At 41.6% G+C, this 17,136-nt stretch overlaps 2 protein-coding genes across 2 annotated transcripts; both read right to left on the reverse strand.

Annotated features, from left to right (window-relative positions):
- Positions 1 to 2,853: 2,853 nt before the first annotated feature.
- Positions 2,854 to 3,966, reverse strand: LOC131996066 (uncharacterized). The gene has a single exon (XM_059365514.1). It carries the CDS (start codon positions 3,964 to 3,966, stop codon positions 2,854 to 2,856), a length of 1,113 nt encoding a protein of 370 aa, XP_059221497.1.
- Positions 3,967 to 4,176: 210 nt separating this feature from the next.
- LOC131995694 (uncharacterized) lies at positions 4,177 to 9,314 on the reverse strand. The gene is made up of 2 exons (XM_059364586.1): positions 4,417 to 9,314; positions 4,177 to 4,360 (listed from the first exon to the last, which is right to left on the reverse strand). Exons 1-2 carry the CDS (start codon positions 8,530 to 8,532, stop codon positions 4,304 to 4,306), a joined length of 4,173 nt encoding a protein of 1,390 aa, XP_059220569.1. The 5' UTR covers positions 8,533 to 9,314; the 3' UTR covers positions 4,177 to 4,303.
- Positions 9,315 to 17,136: the final 7,822 nt, after the last annotated feature.

The following is a 17,136-nucleotide window of genomic DNA, read 5'->3' on the forward strand; positions in this document are numbered from 1 at the left end:
AATAGGATTACAAACTTGCGAGGAATTGAGGTATGGGTAGGGGTAATAGAAATGTTTCTTCATATCACTCGGAAGTTAAGAGGCCGATTTTAGAAATCTTGGCCCCAGCCAGAATCAAGTTAGGAAGCTTGGTAAGAGAAATGAATAATTAGAAATACTTAGCCGAGGTATAGCCTGAGCAGGGGGAGTAATGGTCTTTTTAGTGAACTTGAATCTGAGATAGAGCACAGTAAATAACAAAAGAAAGTTGGCGACTGTTGAATCTTAAATTTAATAAGCATCCCGTGAGTGGCATGACAAGGGGAGATCCATTCTTCGTATTCAAGTTGTTCAAGGCTCTGGGTCACTACCGAATCCACTCCTCTACACTGATGCTGAAGAATCTGAATGAACCGGGAGTCGGGTACCGGACAGAGGTCCTCAGCCTGTCTTTCACTCTTAGAGTTCCCGATGGCTGGAAAATGGGCAGAGTAATAATGCTACTGAAGCCTGGAAAACTCAAAGATTCGATCCAATTTCCAAACTCTCAGCAGCAGCTAAGTAGATTGAAGAATTGTTCCTCCCAAGCACCGTTGAGGGATTTCATTCGCAGAGCATGAGCCAACACCAATTATTTGCGGTCCATACCTGCGCCTATTAATCGCTGTCCATGACCGGTAAGGCCATGTGATAACCGGTTCCTCGTGGCTCTGAACCCATCGAAGACCTCCCTCCCTCCGGGCCTAAAACGTTGAATCACGAATTATTTATGTGGTCGTATGTGAACTTTTGAGATACAAATTTTAAGGCCCTTAAAGTGATACAAGGAAGTTCCCAAAGGGGGGTAATATCTCTGGCACCGTTCAAACTCCTTTTCCGCCCCTACAGACGAATGGTTGAAAACACTGTAGAAAGAAGATTGTAGCTACGCAAGAAGAGACCAACGAAAAGATCAAATTATTAATACATTTTATATTTAACAAACTAGAGTACAACATTATTATTTCAATTTATTTATGTTATCCACACACCAACAACACAAATAAAACCACAAATTAAGCAATGAAATTATCCTGAGTTTAATTTTGTAATCATATTTATGTAAATTTACCCCTCAATTCACATAGCCGTGCTAGCCTCGTACATCCGTCTGCTTATGGTAATCAAGCTACGTTCTCTGAAGACAAAGCTTTTGAATTGAAGCTTGTTACAGATTAGTATTCAATAGGTTAAGTTCGAAAATGGCCCAATGGTCCATATTGGACTATAAATTAATTTATCATATATATCGAAATTCAATCATTACCTTTATTTTTTTATATCCACCGAAGTAATACCCAAAATATGGAATAACGGTCGTTTAGTTCTCATTTTTAAGCCACATCTTCTGATGACAGGCAAATTTAACGTTGTCCTTATTCAGGAAACTCGCTGTGCGGAGGAATTGTTAGTGGACTAAGAATTCCTATTCAAGGTTACGGGGAATGGGAGACACAGATCCTGTATTCTTGCAAAGGTCAGTCTAAACCTTTTTCTTCTTCCGTCGCTAGCCAGCCTTGAAATGAGTAATTCTCATTACTGGCTGGCTTCGCTAGATATGGGACACGATTCAGAATTGCCGCCTTCAAGAGCCTCAGTGCACATCACAAGATATGGGGAAGTTCGAATATCAACGAAAGTGGTGAACTGCTTATCGAATAAAGGTATTATAAGTTGCAATCTGGCGATTTGTAATGAAGGAAATAAACCAACCTTTATTACCAGAAACAGGTACTACAAATTACCTTTGAATCAGAGAATATTAGCGGAAAAATATGTTACTTGGATGACCACAGCTTCTCTGATCGTGGTCACATTAGTTTCAGTCCAGAAAATAATACTGCAGATGTGGTCTCTTCGCACAAATTCTGCACAAATGTCCCTTCTAGACCTGAAACGGAAGGTGAAACTGCGGAGGACATAGACATAATGGTCAAGCGGATCATGAAGGCCCAGAATGACTTGCTTATGTGAACATGTCCTAGAGCCAAACCAAGGGGCAAACAGCGAAGGTCTACAAGGGCTAGCTGAAAAAGGCGCAGAAAACATTCTGGCTGGAATTCTGTAGCTCCGTGGTGCATACATCTGAGGCCTCTATGCTACGGAAATTCGTGAATTCGTGAAATTAGTGAGGAAACACTACAACTACTCGCTGATACAAATTTCCCGGGAATTTCTGCAACGCATGCATGCATGCGTCGAAGGCTGGTGGGGAAATTGTATCTGAGCCACGACCTAATTATTTATTTATTCAACACCGGTCAAATTACAAGCTGGACTAGTTAGACAGGCTCCTTGGATATTGTTGCTTTTCTTTTCTTCGTGAACCGATGAATAAACGTCTCACACCAGTTGGCCTTCCAAAATAACAAAACTGAAGTATGGCTTTATGTTTGAAATGATGAAACTGCTGGATATATTTATTTTGCTTGATATGTGTTTTGTATTTTAAATATAAGGGTTGTACATTTGATGTGTGTGTGTGTGTTTAAGGTGTGAGGTTACGTTAATGTGTTGTTTATTCACTATTAATAAATAAAGATTCAAGTTAAAATTTACATTTAACACTTTAAAACTTTAACAAGTTCAATAAAAATTACAACAAAAAATGCAAAGCACGACTTACATGTTTTTTTGGTATCACGAATAGAAAAGAACAAGTATTTGCCAGAAGGGCCTATTTATACAAAAAATTGGCTTAAAAATAAACAAAAACAATAAACAAAATGAAGATATGTCGCAAATTGGCTTGGGATATTTCAGCCATTGTACTTCATTGCTGACAGTTGCACCAGCATTTTGCAACAACAGGGTTACCGTCGAGCAGGGTTGCCCTCAAACGACATCCCCACCCCCGTGAACTGACCCAGAGGGGGAGGCTTCACCTTCACCAGCAGAGTCTTCAACGTCTAGTATGGCCAACTTGGAAACAGGACGGCGGTAGACACCCACATCTGTGCGCACTTCGGCTGAACGTGCTACACCATCTTTGCCGCGATGGAGCTCGATGACACGCCCTCTTTTCCATTGGCTTCTTGGAAGATCTGGGTCACAAATAAAAACAAGGCAGCCCACGTCCAACGGTTGTGATGGCAAACACCATTTCGTCCTTCTCGTCAGCTCAGGAAGATATTCACGCAGCCATTGATGCCACATGCCGTTCTTTAAGTTCTGCACCACACGCCACTGCTTTCGAAGACACATCAATCTGGGCTCATATGGTGCCGGAGTTTGGGTTGAATTAGTGCACCCAAGCAGAAAATGATTCGGGGTCAATGGTTCCGGGTCTTCGGGAGTCACAGGTAGATGAGTCAAGGGTCTCGAATTGATGATGTTCTCTGCTTCGATTAGAAACGATTGGAGCGTTTCGAGCTTTGGAGCCTGCTCTTTCAACATGATGTACAATGCCTTCTTCACGGACTGCACAAGCCGTTCCCATACGCCGCCTTCACTTGGATTCAACGGAGTGTTGAATATCCATTTGATGCCCAATGCCGTCAAACCTGAAGAGAGACTATTAGTATCCAAAAACATATCAATACCTTGTAATTCCTTTGCTATGCCAACAAAATTGGTCCCGTTGTCGCTTCTTATGGATACAGGGACACCTCTTCTATTAATGAAGTTGCGGATACACATCAGGCAAGCATCGCTGGACAGGTCTGTGGCAATCTCCAGGTGGATGGCACGGGTTGTAAAGCAGGTAAAAAGAGCAACCCACCTTTTCTCACGTTGACGGCGGATTCCAACACTTACTGGGCCAAAATAATCAAGTCCTGTGTATGTGAAGGCTCGAACGTATGGGGTCACCCTCTCCATCGGTAAGGCAGACATCTGGGGTTGACGTGGCCTGGCTCGACGAAGTTTGCAGGCGGAACAGTGGCTCTGGATGCTGTTTAATAGTTGACGCAGTGATGGCACCCAGTACTTTTGACGTATTTCGCTCATAGCAGTGGCAGTGTTGATGTGCAGGAACTTTCTGTGGTAGAATTCCACCAATAACCTGGTGAACCGATGATTTTTCGGCAAAATTATGGGCTGCCTGGCTTCCAGATTCAAAAAGGCAGCATTTTGGATTCTCCCAGACGCACGAATTAAGCCATCTTGGCCAACAAAGGGATTCAGCGACAATAATTGGCTGCTTTGGCTCACTGAGTGTTGTTTTTTCAGGTCCTCAAGTTCGTCTTCGTATTGTTGACGTTGCACATGACGGCACAGATAAGACACGGCATTCTCTTCTTCTTCCAGCGACAGATCACACAAGAACAACGCCTCACCTTTGATTTTACGGCTCATGTTTTGCACATACCGGAACACCCATGCCATAGCCCGTTTCAGCCTTCTGTAATTGGAAAAATTATCAATATTTGGAATGCACCAACATACCTTCTGAGCCACCAGAACTCTGTGCTTGGATCGCAGTTCTGAGCCACTTTCATCCTTTTTCATTTGATTGTGCACCTCACTCGGCCAATACGATTCCGCCTTCCGCAAAAACGTTGGTCCATTTTTCCAACGTCCTTCGGGTTCATATGGCTTGAACAGTTTTGAGCGAGTTCCTTCGTCTGCAGTGTTCTCGTTACCAGGGCACCACCTCCATTGTTCAATGCGGCTGCCGTCCAATATCTCAGCCACACGATTTGCCACATATTGCTTGTATCTTCGGTGATCTGACCGAATCCACTGTATCACCGTAAAAGAATCTGACCAAAAGAAAACATTATTAACACAGCACAAATGGTTTTTTAATATGGCCTCTTTCATTCGAACGCCCATTACAGCAGCTTGCAATTCCAGTTTTGGTATTGTGTGATACCGTGTCGGGGCACAGCTTGTTTTGCCCATTACAAACATCACTTTAACACCACTGACACTTACCACTCTCCAATATGCCACAACTGCCATAGCCTCTTCGCTTGCATCCACAAAGACATGTAGATCAACATTGCTGCTGCTAAAACCACCGGCGTAACATCTTGGAATCTTAAATTCCACCAATCTCGATAACTGCTCCAACCAGTACTTCCACTGGCTATAAATTTCTGACGGCAATTGCTCGTCCCAACTTACCCCACATTTCCAGACCTTCTGCATTAGCACCTTTGACGTCACCATAAAGTCGCACAGGAATCCGTATGGGTCGTATACGGACATATTTAGGCCGAGCATCTCCCTTTTTGTTGGCACCTTTGTAAAATTTAATATATTTTTGTCCACTTTGGCCAAACGCAAATGAAAACAAAAATCATCTGTCTTTGGTGCCCAATGAATACCGAGTACCCGTTCTATGCTGTCACCAAAAAGAAAGTTGCCACTGTTCTCGCCATTGCCAGGATTATTACCACATAGTATTGCCACTCGTTCACTGTTGGATATTATGTTGCGAAGATGGAAACCACCGGATTTATGGATCCTTACCACTTCGCGAACAACATTAAGGGCTTCATCTTCAGTTTCGAAACAATCGACATAATCATCCACATAATGACGTTCGATGATACCATGGACGGCTCTTGGTGACTTTTCGATGTATTTTGTCGCATTTTTATTCTTGACATATTGGGCAATGGTTGGTGAACAGGTGGCTCCAAAAATAAGCCTTTCCATAACATAAGTGTCCACAGGCTGATCAGGATTGCCATCTCTCCACAGAAATCTTTGGCTATCTTGGTCTTTCCTGGCAATGGCGATCTGGTGAAACATCTCTTGTATGTCACCACATACAGCAATGGGGGATTCTCTAAATTTAAAAAGAATTGAAATTAATGAGTTATTAATGTCAGGACCAGGAAGTAAGGCTTTGTTTAATGAGAAGTTCATAACCTCGGCCGCCGCATCAAAAACCAGCCGAATTCCTTTTTTATTTGGATTTAGTACACCAAAATGGGGCAAATAAAAGGTCCGTTCGCGCATTATAGATTTTTCTTCATCCGATAATTTACGGCAATATCCTTTTTTAACATAATCTGCTATTTTATCGCAATATTCCATTTTATACTCACTGTCTTTTGCCATCTTACGTTCCACAGAGTACAAACGATTCAAAGCCATGTTGTATGAGTCAGGGATCGGTCTCACATCTTCTCTCCACAACAACGAACATTCATATCGGCCATTTACTTGCTTTGTGTTTGTTTCCAATATGCCCATTGCTCTCTCGTCTTCTTTGGATTTTATAGGTTTCACGGGTATTTTGGTTCCAAGGGTCTCCACATCAAAATAACCACGCATCATATCGCTCAACTCCTTCAAAACATCATTTTGGTACACACACTTCCTTACGTGTAAAGCCCTCTTTATGTTTGTTGGTTCTTCACCAGGAATTGGTCCATATATAACAGCGCCTAATCTGGTGGTTGACACAATGGGTCCAAATTCGGATAAAAGTGTAGGCGTCTCAATGGGAACTGTTAGGAAGGAATGGGTTAAGCTTAAAATCATTTTTGGTTGAACATTAGAATAATCCCGCATATTTAAATTGGCGATTTTGTCACTTTTTTGGGATTTCATAAAATGAGCTATATGGCAACTCTGTACTGGCAATGACATATCCGATGAAACGTAAACATTGGAAAGTAAGTATTTTCTGTTAAATTGGCCAACTCCACTGATGGTCACGCGAATTTTTTCCGTTTTCTGTGTTACGCGGTGAGTATTAAGCCATTGCAGCTCCAAGTGCTCAGGTTCTCCATGGAGTTCAAGTTCTCGTGCTATTTCCAGATCCAGCATAGAAACGTTGGCGCCGTCGTCAATGAAGGCGTAAGTACTTATTGTTTTGTGCTGCCCATGCAAAGTTATGGGTAAAATCTGGAAAAGCACATTATCGGGAGAATGAGCTGCATGGCAATTTCGTCTTTCGGTTTGTGGTCGTTGTGCTTCGGACGTGACCGTGCGGTTATTTTGTGTCCCACCCGTCGTGGACAAATGAGTTGGCTCGATCGCTGGCTCCGGTTGTGATTGTGAAAGTGTACTGTGCAATAAATTGTTGTGTGGCTTTGGGCAATCATTAACGCCACAACGGCGTTTTGTGTGGCAAAATTTAACTTGATGTCCACGTTTTAAACAACAAAAACAAATCTTGAGCCCTTTTATAGTGTTCCATCTTTTGTCGATGGACATGTTTAAAAATTCTGTACAGTGTTTTATGTTAGTGCACTCACCCTTACATACTGGACATTGGCTGACAGTGACGTTGACGTATTTTCGGTTTGGTGGCGGTGCAGTAGCAGCAAAATGGCGGCGGTTTGATGCGGCATTGGTCGAAGTTGACGGCAAGGTGTCATGGACGATATTGGCCAGGCGACGCAGTACTGATAGCCATTCTGCAAAGTCAACTATGGTGGCTGGTTGTTGTAATTGGAGGCATTTTTCGGCCCACTGCATTTGGCGGCTTGTGGAAAGTTTAGCGACCAGTTCGCTCAACAATGAAGGGTTGGAAAGATGGTGATCTCCCTTCACGTTCTTGACAAATGTGGCCATGTTCGAGATTTTGTTGGCGAAGTTTACCAGGGCTTCCAGGTTGTCATTGGCTAAAGGTGGAATGGCACGAACCTTTTCAATTTGGCTTCTAATCAGCTGTTCCGGACGACCAAAGGTTTCAAGCAGCGTTCGTATAATGGTGTCGACGTTGGCAGAATTACCTAGTAGCGATTCGACGGTTTCTCTGGCTCGACCCTTGATAGCATCTCTGAGGCGCATAATGTTGTGGAGGCTGTTATATCCAAATTCGGCTGTGGTGCTTTCGTACGCTTCATAAAAGGTTTGCCATTCTTCTGGAAGACCTGAAAATGTGGGAAGAGGATAAATTTTTTTGTGTGGAACAGATATAAAACTTTGTGGATACGAATTGTGGACAGACATATCCGAATTTATAGACCGTGATGGCGGCGGATATTGTGGCGTTGGCTGACAAACTTGCTGTTGTAGAGGCGACAGTTGTGGCGGCTGTTGTAGAAGATTCTGTGGCGGCTGATATTGTGACTGATTTGGTGGTGGCAGTGATGGCTGAGATGTTGGCAGTATTGGTTCTGGCATATTTGATGGCGGCTGTGGCAGCGTCGATGTAGGTAATGCGGACAGCGACGTCGACGTCATTTGATTGGCTAACTGCGTTTCCACTTGTTTGGCAGTATTAACAAGTTGCGCTTGCATCTTCTTCGTTGATGCAATGTACTCACTTTGCATTACCTGCATTTGACGCTGCATCTGCTCCATTTGCACTCTCATTTGCTTCATGAACTCACCGACTTCATTTACAGGTTTTGATGTCCCGGCTGGTGAATTGGCTGCAGTTTTCTGGTGCTGTAATTGAGAAGGCGGATTAATCGTATTGACATGAGTAGTACCGTCCATTGGCTGTAGCTGTGGCTGTCTTTGTTGGCTTTTTGCTGGCGTATCTGACTTTGGTGAGTGGTTGACAGACATTTCGCTGACGTATTGCTGATATCGGGCTGGCGGGGTTCCTTTTGTGCTTCTGCTGCTTGTTCTTCTTGGCTGATCTTGACAATTGGACATAAACTTGGCTGAATCTCGATCACAAAGGTAAGTAACACAATTCACACAAAGGCTGGCTTGATTTTAATGCAAAATTTGGCAAAAATTTGAGGGCTGGCTTCTTCAAAATAAATTTTGCATTAAAAATAACACAAAATGTCCGTCCGTCCACGGCTTTTTTTTTACGTTGTTTACTTGCCGCCAAACATATAACACAAAATGACTTTAAACATTGAATAAAATTGTTGCTTTTCTTTTCTTCGTGAACCGATGAATAAACGTCTCACACCAGTTGGCCTTCCAAAATAACAAAACTGAAGTATGGCTTTATGTTTGAAATGATGAAACTGCTGGATATATTTATTTTGCTTGATATGTGTTTTGTATTTTAAATATAAGGGTTGTACATTTGATGTGTGTGTGTGTGTTTAAGGTGTGAGGTTACGTTAATGTGTTGTTTATTCACTATTAATAAATAAAGATTCAAGTTAAAATTTACATTTAACACTTTAAAACTTTAACAAGTTCAATAAAAATTACAACAAAAAATGCAAAGCACGACTTACATGTTTTTTTGGTATCACGAATAGAAAAGAACAAGTATTTGCCAGAAGGGCCTATTTATACAAAAAATTGGCTTAAAAATAAACAAAAACAATAAACAAAATGAAGATATGTCGCAAATTGGCTTGGGATATTTCAGCCATTGTACTTCATTGCTGACAGTTGCACCAGCATTTTGCAACAACAGGGTTACCGTCGAGCAGGGTTGCCCTCAAACGACAGATATACTCTGATTCTTGGGGTTGCAAGTACTGAGACCGATTTGAGTGGTGTCCATCGTCACTACGAGAAGATCAGGTGAGAGCTACCGGGAGCGCAGTCGCGTTATCGAGTAGAGAGTCTCAATGAGAGTCCGGCCGGCACTGGCTCTTATTTAAATACTGAGTGCCTATGATACTCGATATGGCAAAGCGAGTTACTGGCGCCTTTAGATAACCAATGGCCATATGGTTCCCGTGGCGGTCGGTCCTATGGACTGGAACGAGTTTGTCCGCATATGGAGCTTGACGAAGATCGCCATCTCCACATACAAATTTGGTTACAACAACGACAACAACAACACTGCTTGTATCACCATTTCATATAGACCTGTGAGATGCAGAAACAAAAGGTCATTTTCATCCCAAAAGCAGGCAAATCTTAACATACAAAGGCGAAAGATTTGAGAAACATTAATCAATAACTTACTTAACCAGGCACTCCTGGGATCCGTAGATGTATAAAAATTGGTTATAGAAGAACACCTCAAGAGAGTGTACTGTTTCCTCTACTTTGGAATATAGCCGTTCACAATATATTATTGTCTCTGGAAGAAGGCGACAACGAAGTGGGCTACCGAAAGTGGTAAAGGTGTTAATCCGTCTATGATGGAAAATGTTCTTTTCACCAGGAGGTACAAATTACCCGCAATGGCACCTGTCACCTTGTGAGCAGAGAACGTTCCATTAACTGAAAACGCAAAATACCTGTGCTAGACAGGAAATTGGACTTCAGGAATTAGTATTGTAATAAATGAAGGAATAACTAAATTAAACATTTTGAAAAGGGCAGGAAAGGCAACCCTTGCCCTATACACTTGCAAGGAAGCCATTAAGAAATTATGAGGGTTTAAGCCGCGTGTCATACACTAGATGGAGTGCTTGTTTGTGCATCACAACAATAACATCTGATGCCCTGAACATTGCAGCTAGAGAAGTTCCTGGGACCACTGCTGTGAGGCTAAGGGAGCTTTATCTTTGGTCATGCGGCGGCTACGGACAATGTATTATCCTTAACACAATTCCCGATGTTCCAGCCAGTGTGGATTAAACATTGCCTGAGCCCTTATTTGATAGAAAGTAAAGTGCCAATATTCCTGATATAACCGATTGCAACTACAATATCAACTGAAAGCTACCAAGCGCACGCACTGGTTGCGAATAGTGAAATGTAGCTGCAACTGCTGTCACGGACAACCAGCGGCATCGAGTGGAGAGTCTCAGTGAGAGGCCGGGCGGCACCTCCTATGATGCTCGATATGACAACAAGGCGAGTATTTGGCACCTTCAAAATAACCAATGGCCATAATGTTCCCAGTCACGGACAACCAGCGGCATCGAGTTTAGAGTTTCAGTGAGAGGCCGGGCGGCACCTCCTACGATGTTCGATATGACAACAAGGCGAGTATTTGGCACCTTCAAAATAACCAATGGCCATAATGTTCCCAGTCACGGACAACCAGCGGCATCGAGTTTAGAGTTTCAGTGAGAGGCCGGGCGGTACCTCCTATGATGCTCGATACAACAACAAGAAGGCGAATATTTGGCACTTTTAAATAACCAATGGCCATAATGTTCCCAGTCACGGACAACCAGCGGCATCGAGTGGAGAGTCTTAGTAAGAGGCCGGGCGGCACCTTCTATGATGCTCGATATAACAACAGGCCAAGTATTTGCAACCTTTAAATAACCAATGGCCACAAAGTTCCCACGGTGGTCGGCCCTATAGACCGGGACGATCTTGCTCACCTTTAAGAACTTGACGAAGATCGCTGCCACCACATGCAAATATGTGATTACTACAACAATATACATGGTTATAGAAGCTACATACACTTCTATACGGATGGTTCTAGACAAGACTACCCGGTGGGCTTTGGAGTGTTCTCTATCAGAACTAAGTCTAGTCATATCGAGAAGGTTACCCGACCACTGCAGTGTGTATCAAGCGGAGATACTTGCAATTAAAGAAGTGATAGTGAGCTAAGTATTCAGAATCAAGCCCAAAGACAACGAATGATGGTTGGTCACAAGTGCGGGTTGTGAACTCTTAAATATATTGTCGCCCAATCTAGACTTGAAGAGATTTACTGCTTTGCCGACACTTGTTCATCGGTAAACATGCTGCTAGACTAAACGTCGCAAATAACCATTTCTGCAGAATCTGTGAGGACGTCACATTTTCTGTGCGTGTACCGCACTGGCAGAAAGGAATTCAACTTTAGGTTCCCATTTATTTGACAACTTATCTGAAATCGCAAGTTGTTGGGCATTTTATGCCGATCAGAATGGACAAAATCGTCAAATGCGTCTAATGGCAGACTGCCTAACACATAGCCAGGCAAAATGGCCGTGTCATGGGCAACCATATTCCTGCTTGGTTTGAGTTTATCCTTACTACCGGAGGATCATCAACACGGATTCTATGAGATGCCCAGCACAACAACAGCACTCACCGTGGTCTATATGGGAAGATACACCTTCAAAGAACCATCCTCATGACCCTTGACCTATCAAAGGCATTTGATACGGTCAATCATGCCACATTTTTTTTTAATGACGTCATCGAGTTCAATCTTCCGAACTCGAGGAAAAAGTGATTTGCGAACTACTTGTGCGGTCGATTCAATGTAGAGTTCAGAAACGAGAGGTACAATCCAAAGTTCCAGAACGGTGTTCTCTGCCCTGTTCCGTTTAGTCTCTATCGTTTGAAGCGCACTCTAGGTCGGGTAAGGAAATTTTGATTTCCAAGATTTGGCGGAAGTTCAGGGGTACTAAGCTGAAAATCTCGCTCATTGGCCAAACTGTTCTTCTACTGGACGAGTGAGTTCACTATAGTTCCTAAGGTAATGGTCGATAGACAAATAATTCCGACAGTAAAGGGGCCAAGAGTTCTAGGGATCATCATCGACTCGACAACCTCTTATCGATGCAAGCAAGGCAAGAAGAAAATCAGTTATCATATGGAAAGGGCCCAGTAAATCACCGAATATTAATATCAGCTTTTCTGCAATATGCTTCATTGTAGGAAAGATAGAAAGGAAAGTAATTGCTTTTGTAGTCGGCACAAACCACTCGTAATTAAAGAAGTTCGATCTTCCAAAACAAAGATGTTTAATGTTATGCATTTTTTTCAATGTATTTTGTGTTGACCAGAGTTATGAATGAAGTTCGTATTTTAAAGATTCTACCTACCTACCTATGTTTTATAGTTCAGTTGTCAAACTTTTGAATTCAAGAAAGAACACAAAAATTTTTTCAAAAAAGGAAAGAACAAAAGAACCTGAACAAAAACTGAAAAGAAACTCAACAAACAAACAATAAAATATGGATACATTCAACCAATTCGTGGAGTCCGAATTTGGAGCAACCGAGGAACATGGAATTCGTGCAAATAACAACATTGACGGTAAGTTTTGCAAAAATGAATTTCATCACAAAAAAAAAAATGTTTATATTAAAACATTATTTTGCTTTTTATTACAAAAACATTTCAGATTCTTGTTCTGCGAATGAGCCCCATCAAGAACGGCACGGAAGAGAGTCGTTAAAACGTTTTCCTGACCATCCCGCGGCAAGAATAGAAACAAAAAACGAAACAAAAAAGGCAACGAGGAATGTCCTAAATGAAGTCTTTGATTGTGATTGCGGGGCGAATGGGGACAATGGTGGATTGGGAGGAACTAGTTGCGTAGAGGGTAAGTATTGCAAAATGTGTTCAATTCATTTGTGTTTAAATATGTATCTCGTTTGTAAAAAAATAAAGAAAATTTTGTTAATTTAAAATAAAATGTCATTCTAGAATATTTGGGAAACGAGGCTTCTGAGGTACAGGAACATAATGCAGTTGGGGGTCAGTTTTGTAATATAGCAGGGAAATTTGGCAATCCGAAAAGGGATTTCAGAGATTGGCAGCAGAGTTTGAACAATTTTCAATTAGAAGGCTATAGAACTGCCGATGCCTTAGTGGACGCCTCTAATATCATTGACTTGGAATTTAGCTCCGGATTCGATACGGATGAAGAACCAGGGGTTATTAGTTTTAGACAATCTCAATATTGGAAGCACATAGTAAGTTCGCGAAGAAGGTTGTATAACCACTATAAAGAGATACAAAGAATCCGCATCGCATATGAGGCATACGAGGATAATGATTCCAAGGGACTGAAACTAGAAAATGTTGATCAGCAAAGCAACAATGTTGAGCGTGATGGTTCCTTCATGAATTCCGAGCACGATTCCGAGTCTGAATATGAATCGGCAATTGATATCTCTGAAGATAATGCTAACGATTCTTGCTCCCAATTCGAGACATTTCGAACATGTGAACGAACCACCAGCAATGCAGATGATGATTGCTTGGAATTGGTGTACAATTCCCATTTTCCTAATGATCTGCTGCAATTAGAGAGCCGAACATACAACCAACACTTGGAAGTCCAAAGCAACAGTGTTGGACATGATAATTCCTCCATGGAATTATCAGAGTCGGAATACGAATCGACAATCGACTTTCCGGAAGATTGTGTCAATAATTGTTGCTGCCAATCCGAGACCTATAGGATAGGTGACCAAACCACCAAAACGTATGATGATGAGTTGCAATTGGATAACAATGGAGATGTCCCAATGAAATCAATATATCAAATTACTTCATATGAGGATTTAGACAATTGTTCTATCTTTGAATATAAAAATTATGCGCTGGAAGATTTTTACAGTGATCTTTTGAAATTAGAGAGTTTTAGACAAAGATGGTACCAGCACATCAATGAACAAAGCAATAGCATTGGATATGATGACTCTTCCGTGGAATACGAATCCGAAACCGAACTAGCAAACGACATAACTACAAATGGTGCTAATAATTGTTGTTCCCAGTTCGAGACATATCGCAAATGTGATATGTCTCGAACATTAGCTTATAATGAAAATGTTCCAATGTTACCGGAATCGGAATTCGGAAATATTTCATGTGAGAATATGGAAAATCTGTCCCTCTTTCATCGAAAATTATTCGCCAGAAGATTTTCGCACTGATCTTTTAGAATTCAAAAACTCTGGGCGGCAAAGATTGTACCTATACTTTGAAGACAAAACAAGTTTCTCTGGACAAGATGATTCAGAACCAGAGATAGATTTTCCAGAAAATTTAGCTAGCTGCTCTCAATTTGAAACATTTCGAAAATATGACCAAACCAGTACCAGTTATGATGCCATCGTATCAGCATCTATGAATGCTTCCAATATTGACCACAAAATTCATTATTATAGCGATGTCACGGACAATGGTGATGATACCATGGAATCGGAATCAGATTCCAACAATGATAGCCGTCTTGAATGTGATTATGATGGCGATATTGAAGAAAGTGATGATGAAGACAACTTCTGAATTGTGCGTAGAAAAACTATAGGAAGGATCTAATGTAGAAAGTTTTTGCAATTTTGACTTTTGGCAATAGGATTACAAACTTGCGAGGAATTGAGGTATGGGTAGGGGTAATAGAAATGTTTCTTCATATCACTCGGAAGTTAAGAGGCCGATTTTAGAAATCTTGGCCCCAGCCAGAATCAAGTTAGGAAGCTTGGTAAGAGAAATGAATAATTAGAAATACTTAGCCGAGGTATAGCCTGAGCAGGGGGAGTAATGGTCTTTTTAGTGAACTTGAATCTGAGATAGAGCACAGTAAATAACAAAAGAAAGTTGGCGACTGTTGAATCTTAAATTTAATAAGCATCCCGTGAGTGGCATGACAAGGGGAGATCCATTCTTCGTATTCAAGTTGTTCAAGGCTCTGGGTCACTACCGAATCCCCTCCTCTACACTGATGCTGAAGAATCTGAATGAACCGGGAGTCGAGTACCGGACAGAGGTCCTCAGCCTGTCTTTCACTCTTGGAGTTCCCGATGGCTGGAAAATGGGCAGAGTAATAATGCTACTGAAGCCTGGAAAACTCAAAGATTCGATCCAATTTCCAAACTCTCAGCAGCAGCTAAGTAGATTGAAGAATTGTTCCTCCCAAGCACCGTTGAGGGATTTCATTCGCAGAGCATGAGCCAACACCAATTATTTGCGCTCCATACCTGCGCCTATTAATCGCTGTCCATGACCGGTAAGGCCATGTGATAACCGGTTCCTCGTGGCTCTGAACCCATCGAAGACCTCCCTCCCTCCGGGCCTAAAACGTTGAATCACGAATTATTTATGTGGTCGTATGTGAACTTTTGAGATACAAATTTTAAGGCCCTTAAAGTGATACAAGGAAGTTCCCAAAGGGGGGTAATATCTCTGGCACCGTTCAAACTCCTATTCCGCCCCTACAGACGAATGGATGAAAACACTGTAGAAAGAAGATTGTAGCTACGCAAGGAAAGACCAACGAAAAGATCAAATTATTAATACATTTTATATTTAACAAACTAGAGTACAACATTATTATTTCAATTTATTTATGTTATCCACACACCAACAACACAAATAAAACCACTAATTAAGCAATGAAATTATCCTGAGTTTAATTTTGTAATCATATTTATGTAAATTTACCCCTCAATTCACATAGCCGTGCTAGCCTCGTACATCCGTCTGCTTATGGTAATCAAGCTACGTTCTCTGAAGACAAAGCTTTTGAATTGAAGCTTGTTACAGATTAGTATTCAAAAGGTTAAGTTCAAAGATGGCCCAATGGTCCATATTGGACTATAAATTAATTTATCATATATATCGAAATTCAATCATTACCTTTATTTTTTTATATCCACCGAAGTAATACCCAAAATATGGAATAACGGTCGTTTAGTTCTCATTTTTAAGCCACATCTTCTGATGACAGGCAAATTTAACGTTGTCCTTATTCAGGAAACTCGCTGTGCGGAGGAATTGTTAGTGGACTAAGAATTCCTATTCAAGGTTACGGGGAATGGGAGACACAGATCCTGTATTCTTGCAAAGGTCAGTCTAAACCTTTTTCTTCTTCCGTCGCTAGCCAGCCTTGAAATGAGTAATTCTCATTACTGGCTGGCTTCGCTAGATATAGGACACGATTCAGAATTGCCGCCTTCAAGAGCCTCAGTGCACATCACAAGATATGGGGAAGTTCGAATATCAACGAAAGTGGTGAACTGCTTATCGAATAAAGGTATTATAAGTTGCAATCTGGCGATTTGTAATGAAGGAAATAAACCAACCTTTATTACCAGAAACAGGTACTACAAATTACCTTTGAATCAGAGAATATTAGCGGAAAAATATGTTACTTGGATGACCACAGCTTCTCTGATCGTGGTCACATTAGTTTCAGTCCAGAAAATAATACTGCAGATGTGGTCTCTTCGCACAAATTCTGCACAAATGTCCCTTCTAGACCTGAAACGGAAGGGGAAACTGCGGAGGACATAGACATAATGGTCAAGCGGATCATGAAGGCCCAGAATGACTTGCTTATGTGAATATGTCCTAGAGCCAAACCAAGGGGCAAACAGCGAAGGTCTACAAGGGCTAGCTGAAAAAGGCGCAGAAAACATTCTGGCTGGAATTCTGTAGCTCCGTGGTGCATACATCTGAGGCCTCTATGCTACGGAAATTCGTGAATTCGTGAAATTAGTGAGGAAACACTACAACTACTCGCTGATACAAATTTCCCGGGAATTTCTGCAACGCATGCATGCATGCGTCGAAGGCTGGTGGGGAAATTGTATCTGAGCCACGACCTAATTATTTATTTATTCAACACCGGTCAAATTACAAGCTGGACTAGTTAGACAGGCTCCTTGGATATACTCTGATTGTTGGGGTTGCAAG

Source organism: Stomoxys calcitrans, chromosome 3 (assembly GCF_963082655.1).
Source record: "Stomoxys calcitrans chromosome 3, idStoCalc2.1, whole genome shotgun sequence".
Lineage (NCBI taxonomy): Eukaryota > Metazoa > Arthropoda > Insecta > Diptera > Muscidae > Stomoxys > Stomoxys calcitrans.